This window comes from Oratosquilla oratoria, chromosome 44, assembly GCF_046742065.1.
Source record: "Oratosquilla oratoria isolate Oo_2021 chromosome 44, ASM4674206v1, whole genome shotgun sequence".
Lineage (NCBI taxonomy): Eukaryota > Metazoa > Arthropoda > Malacostraca > Stomatopoda > Squillidae > Oratosquilla > Oratosquilla oratoria.
In genome coordinates, this window is record NC_134820.1 from 17295729 (window position 1) to 17303228 (window position 7500).

Sequence of the window (7500 nt, forward strand, 5' to 3'; positions counted from 1 at the left end):
TACTACTCCTCTTCCTCCTCCTCTTCCTCCTACTCCTCTCTTAGTAGACATCCTGTAATACAACTAAAAGACTATTGTATCAATTGAACCACTTAGTTCCTGTGACACTGAAACAGATTTCATTATTAGACAGAACACAGTCTGTGAATGAGGTCAAACGGGGTCACGCAGCTACACGCCATGACCAGGAGCCAATCAGATCACAAGGAAAAATACATTCCTGTACATAAGAAACATTCATCAAGACACTATCTTGCCCACCAGTATCATGATATCAGCTCTCAGAAGAGAGTTTCAGCTCTTAGAGAGCACAGTGTCAACCCTTGAAAATATCGCGAAATGATAATTAAAAGAATAAATTGGAAGGTCAGGTGGTGCACTGAGTACAAACAAATGTAGATGAATAATATCATCAGCGAGATTGCATTTGCCCATGACAGCACGAGCGTAAGAAATAAATATTTATTTTTATCTTATTCATTGCAATGGCTGAGGTATTTCGCATTCCAAGAAATAAATATATATATATATTCTACCGTTCGGTGAAAAAATTATTGTCAACAAATTGAATTAATGTCAGAATCACACCTAATGACAAGCATTGGCTACACTGTCATTAGAAGAATTAAACTTACAAGATTATATTTAGCTGTATATTTGTATACACACACACACATACACACATACACATACGCATAACACATATAATACGCACACACACATACAAACTCACAAAAAATACATAATACACGAACAAACACGTATATGCACACATAAAGACACATACAGACACAAGCGCATGCACACACATACATACACATACACACAAATACACATAACACATAATATACGCACAAACACATATGTGCACACATAAAGACACAGGCAAGCGCATGCACACATACACATAACACATATAACACACACACACATACAAACTCACAAAACACACATGATGCACGCACAATCACAAATATGCACACAAAGACACATACAGACACAAGCGCATGCACACACATACGCATAACACATATAACACGCACACACACACGCACACATACAAACTCACAAAACACGCATAATGCACGCAGAAACACATATAAAACACATACAGGCACAAACGCGTGCACACACACACAAAAACTCATAAAACCCACAAAATACACGCACAAACACATATATGCACACATAAAAACACATAGACACAAGCGCGTGCACACACATACACACGGCCCCACAGACAAACACACGCGCGCTTACTAGACCTGCATCCGCTCCTCTTGTCTACTTAGAAATGAAGCGAGGTAAGCATAAGTAAGCATATCCTGTATATGCATGTTCGAGTCGACGCCTTGAGGGTTGACCGCGAAGCCAAGGACCTAAAGGTCTCATCTATAGGGAACAGTTAGTATTGGAACGATACCAGAACTCTTAACAATTCCGATTCTGTTTGTTATTATTTGTTTGTTTATTATTATTAGCTTGATTTTCATTCATTATTCGTTATCTGTCAATTTATCATTATCTACCATTTACCTGTTTGTTTATTATTCAACTATACCTATGCGTTTATTTATTTTATTTATTATTATTCATATTATCATGATTTTATTTAGGTTTCTTTTATTTATTTATTATAAAAAAAAAACGCATCTGACCTAGTTATGGACCAAAAGGTCTCCTGTCGGCATGCTCCTTTGTAAATTTACGATTACGGTGAACAATTAATAAATGTTTAAAGCACTTGTTTCCAAAATCAACAACAAGTATCGGAATCGGAAGTTTAGAGCAGTATAGGAATTCGAATAGGAATTGTTAAAAAAGAATTTAGTATCGTCCCATCGCTAGAATTTATATGAATTTATGGCTTTCGTGGAAATAGAGAAACAAATGGGTGGATTGGTGACTTAATGCTTGAGTCTTTAGGGAATTTATATAAAGTTTTCGCGGAAATATAGGGTGGAATAGGTGGAATTGTTTTTGGTTTTGATATACTACAATAAAGGGAACAGATATATGCTTGCCTATACATACAAACTCAAACGCAAACATATGCATACATATTTCAATGCAATTCTGCACACATTTTCGAGTTTCCATTCGACTTAGAAAAGAAATATATAAAAGAAAATACACACACACACACACACACACACACACACACACACACACACACACACACACACACACTTCCTTTCATGTACTTCATTCCATACACATTTCCATGCATCTTATTCGACTTAGAAAAAAACATTCACACATTCACACACATTCTTCCTTTCTATTAAGAGGAAAAAGAAAAAACGCACACACACACACACACACACACTCTTCTTTTCTACTTAGAGAAAAAAGAAAAACTCTCTCACACACACACACACACACACATATACACACACACACACACACACAAATACACACTTCCTTTCATGTACTTTATTTCACTTAGAGCAAAACGAAACACACACACACACACACACACACACACACGTACACACACACACACACACACACACACACACATAAAGAAAGAAAGACACACACACACTTCCTTTCATGTACCTTGTTTCACTTAAAGAAAACACACACACACACACGCACACACATAAAGAAAGAGATGCAGATTCTCTCTCTCTTACCTGCCCACCAATCGATGTTGAGAGCGTCCTCCCATCCGTTGGTGCTTCCGGGATCCAGCTCATCGAGGAGGACCCCGTGCTCAAGTCCCAGGCCCCCAGAGCCACCCGGAAGTCCCGGGCCTCCGGAAGCCACACCGGATCCCATTTCGAGCATGGCTGTCGTCAGATATGGCGCCAGAGTCAGAAGAAACTCCCGGACGAATCCGGTACCGTAGGCCCCGGAACTTAAAGAGGACCTGGACCGGAACCGGAAGTCTTCGGTCCGGTAGAAGGTCAAGGTGCGGCGATGCGTCTCAGGGTCCTCCGGCTCGCGAAGAGGAGGAGGAGGAGCTTCTTCGCATTTCCAGAACGAGTCTTCGGTCGGTAGTGACCGCAACTCTGATGGCCGACATCCAACTAAATTCTTCGGCTCTTCGGCTTCCCGGAAGGTTCCTACCACCACCACCTTCACCTTTACCCACAAGCTACCACCAGCTCGAGGAAGGGAGGGGAAGAGGGAGGGGAAGAGGGACGGGGTAAAGGAGAGGTGGTGAGGAGGAAGGAAACAGACACTTCGGAAGCCGAAGAACCTGGACGCCTCGACTTCGGAGACCCTGAGACCGTGTGGGGAACCACCTCAGCGGCCACACCAGCTCTCCTCCCAAGGCCAGCCCTTTGTTGCTTACCAAGGCCACGTCACTCATGAAAAGGCCTCGCGGAACCTTTTTCTTTCGGGATTGCACTTTTATTCACGGGGAACCTTAATAGGATTAGTTTGCTGCATGACAAAGGAGGGTAAGCGTGTCTCAATAAGGCTTCCATTTTTGGTTTCCTTTTTTCTTTCAATTTTTTTTTATGTTCAAGGTTATTTCCAACACAAGGCTACACTGAAGCATATCAGACACTTATATATTCTGTACCAACGCAAAGCACTAACACAATTGTTTCTGGAATAGATAGATAAACATAAAATAACAAATATATAAACAAATAATAAAAAGTATCTTTTTACACAACATTATGTTTTCAATATATGTAATTCACTGATGTCTATGAAAGATGCCCGTGACGTCACATAAGGCCTTCATGATGTCACAGAACATCTTCATGACGTCACATACCTTCATGACGCCACATGCATTCATGACGTCACGTCTTCATGACGTCACATAATGCCTTCATGACGCCACATAATGCCTTCATGACGTCACAATGCCTTCATGACGTTACATAAGGCCTTCATAACGTCACATAATGCCTTCATTACGTCATGTAATGCCTGAGGAATCTTGGCACTCTTCGCCTATTTTATTACGAGTGTCATCATACGATTTTATTCAACCTAAGGGCGGGATGAGTAGGAGGACAGTCTCTCAGGTCTGAATGGTCTCAGTGGGCTTAGACCTCAGGTCCCATAAGGTCATTTACCGGCGTAATTCGTGAACGTCAATTCCGTGTAAATGGGCATGTGGCAGGTTTCTCCGAAGCTGATTCTACTCGTGGGGTTCCGGTCTCCACAAGAGACAAACCTCAATGGAGGAGGCAAAGAAGGAGACGCCCACAGAGTTCAAGGCTGGAGGAAAGTTTATCGAACCTATCGAGAGCTGTTTGGAGTGGGATGGAAGAGTGTCTGCATGGAAGCTTGCCCGGAGAGACCGTGGGAACTGTCGCTGGTGTGTGAGTGGAGTAACGCGCCCCCTGGTGTATGCCCTCAAATGTTGTGTTGTGCCTCATTCGAACGAACACTTTCCACCAATAGAAAGTAGAACTGTACTAACTTCACTAGCTCTTCTTATGAAAATAAATGGTATAAAATGTTTTATACTAGATAAGCCAATAAGCCAGATAAAAGATTAAATAGAAAACTTTTTTTTTTTTTTTTTTTTTTTTTTTTTCCTTTGGTAGAAAGCGTTCGACAGTGCTGGTGAAAGCTTTCGGGAGTATGACCCTTAGAAAGGTCTTGTCCAAATGAGACACAACAACAATAATTGGCCACTAAAAGGCAAAGGAAAGTTGGAATAAAGTCACTAATCAACTACCAGAAAAAAATATCGGATCACATGAAGAATCGTCACCCTAGACTTCGACAGGGTGACAATTCTTCATGTGGGCTATCATCCTAGGGTGACAATTCTTCATGTGGGCCATCCTGGGTTTACGATTCTTCGGTTGTATAAGTTGATGACAATAAGCATAACCCTCATTCAACCTAACCTAACCTAATCTTTACAGTATTCCACTGTTGATATTCAGTGTACTGGGGTGACAATTCTTCAGGTGGGATCTCATGGGGTGACAATTCTTCATGTGGGCGTTCTGGTGTCACAATTCTTCATATGGACTATCCTAGGGTGACATTGATATTTGGCGTACTGGGGTGACAATTCTTCAGGTGGGATCTCATGGGGTGACGATTCTTCATGTGGGCGTTCTGGGGTGACAATTCTTCATGTGACCCCAAAAATATCAGTAGTACAGTCCATTAACGGGATAACTTGGCATATGTTTATAAACATTCTCCTTCTTTCCACTTTCTTTATTTTTCCTTCTTTTCTCTTTCTCTCTTTATTCTTCTTTTCACTTTCTCTCTCTTATTTTCTCTCTTCTGATACCTCCATCTCCCTGATTTGAGACTCAATCATTTCCGCTTCTTTTAGTCTCTTAAGACGCCTTTCCTTCACACGTTGGACGCGATTCTCGATCTTCGGGTACCTAAGCATACGGACCAAATTCCCCTTCTCGTAATTCGCCTCTTTCTTGCACTTTCATAATCACCTTCCCGTTTTCATTGTCACGTTTCGTTTTCTTTCGTCTTTTTCCACTTTGAAATGAGTTTCTTTCGCTTTTCAGAGGCTAAATTATTATGTTAGTTATAGGTTACATATAAGAGTTTAAAGAAATTACGTATGTGTGTCACATGGAATATATATAAAAAGGGAAATTATTTCAAAATTACAGAAAGTAATCAAATGTTATTTCTATCAATTTAGTAGGATTGTTTTTATTGCCAGAGGATTTGTTTTGAAATAATAAGTAAGAAAAACAAATATACACACAAAAAAATTGGACATTCTTTCTCTTTTCTTCGTCTACAACATTATTATCAACTCTTCCTCCTTTGATGTATTAGCTGTACAAGTTTCACACAGTCAATATTCCAAGAACTTTCGTGCCTTCCCTACGGACCAGAGTCACGCGGCACTCTTTGGTGACTGAAGACTAATCTCATCTCAAAGAAACACCGACCATTTGTGTCTTCCACCTTTCCCTCTTCCACTTTCCTCCTCCACCATATCTTCCACCTTCTCGGTGTCATCGTTCCCACATGGATAGAAGCCATAGTGATTTTTGAAATAATATGAATATTATCACAACTTCTATAACTTTTTCTTTGTTCTGATAATTTTTATGACAGTCGCATGCAGGATTCGAACCCACTGCTTTCGGCCACCCGTAAGATCAACGTCACCTTAACCTTTCTCTTTGTTGTTTTTATTTGAAAGTTATGGTTATCCTGGATATCGCTAGAGAGGCAGGTCATGGTTCCTTACTTGACCTGATCTGACTATGACTTACTCTCTCAATAAACTACAAAGTAAGTGGAGGAACGCAGGCTCGCTATCGTATTCCCTTGTATATATTCATGCATGCATGTATGTACCACCCATCAGCCTCACTCAGCTCATCATACTTCACCGGAGCACTGTCGTCATCGATCACTGATGGACTGCCATAATAATGATAATAATAATAATGCATGTATGTATGTATCCATGTATGTGTTTATGTATTTACGCATGTACGTACGTATGCATGTATGTATGTATGTATGTACGTATGTATGTATGTACGCATGTGTGTACGTACGTATGCATGTATGTGAGTATGTATGTACGCATATACGTACGTATGCATGTGCGTATGTATATATGTACGTACGTATGTATATATTGCATACATGTACGAGTACATATGTATTTTGCAGCCTATTATGTATGTATATATGTATTCATACATGAAAGTTATGTATACATGTACATATGTGAAATATGCACACAAAACTATTTCAACCCAAAGTCAAGTATAATTCGTGGAAACACAAACACGGGACCCCACGAGCGTAGCAGGAAAATATATATGCATGTCATACTTGTCTTACTCTCTCCATCCTCACCTTTGTTGGTTTACAATCTTTCTTCGCGGTCTCCCCGACTCTTTCCTACCCTCCCTCCTTGTCCGCTTCTGATCCTCTCGTTTGTTTCAATTCCAGTAAGAGATTCTGAGCCATTATTCAACAACTCTGCTCTGGAAGCCTTCCCGCAGCCCTCTCTGATGGTTCTTTTGGCGCCTCTCTCTCTCTCTCTCTCTCTCTCTCTCTCTCTCTCTCTCTCATAGTTTCCGTTCACTTTTACCGTTCCTCAGTCATCATATCTCTCTCTATATATATCTCCTTCATTCTGTCCTCCCTCCCTCTCCTTCCTTAACATCTCCTTACCTCTCTTTTATCCTATCTCTCTTTATTTACCCTTTTCTTCTCCTCTCTATCCTTCTCTCCCCTTCCTTCTATCACTCCCACTTTCCCCCCAGGCTCTCACTCCTCCTCCCTATGCCATCAGTTCGCTTACCCCCCCTCTCCCCCTCTCCCCCCCACCTTCTCTCTCTTGCCATCCACTTCGACTTTGCTTATTTTCGACCACGATTTCACGGCGAGTTCAGCTTTAATTCGAGACAAACAGCAATTGCGGGCGCCTCTCTTTACTGCGCTAGTTTGTGTGTGTGGGGGGGGGACGGAGGCAGGGGAGGTACATCACTCACCACTGTGTGTATGTGTGAGTGCATATGCCTATAAGCGAGTAATACATATATATATATATATATATAT

General features: G+C 41.0%; 1 protein-coding gene across 3 annotated transcripts in view; it reads right to left on the reverse strand.

The window, feature by feature from the left end:
- Nucleotides 1–7500, reverse strand: part of LOC143022413 (uncharacterized) — a 670196-nt gene that overhangs the window by 643392 nt on the left and 19304 nt on the right. For all 3 annotated transcript variants that reach the window (XM_076180586.1, XM_076180585.1, XM_076180587.1), the window contains exon 2: nt 2640–3565. In XM_076180586.1, the coding sequence (XP_076036701.1) occupies nt 2640–2793 (154 nt within the window). In that variant the 5' untranslated portion in view covers nt 2794–3565. The remainder of the gene's footprint in view (nt 1–2639; nt 3566–7500) is intronic.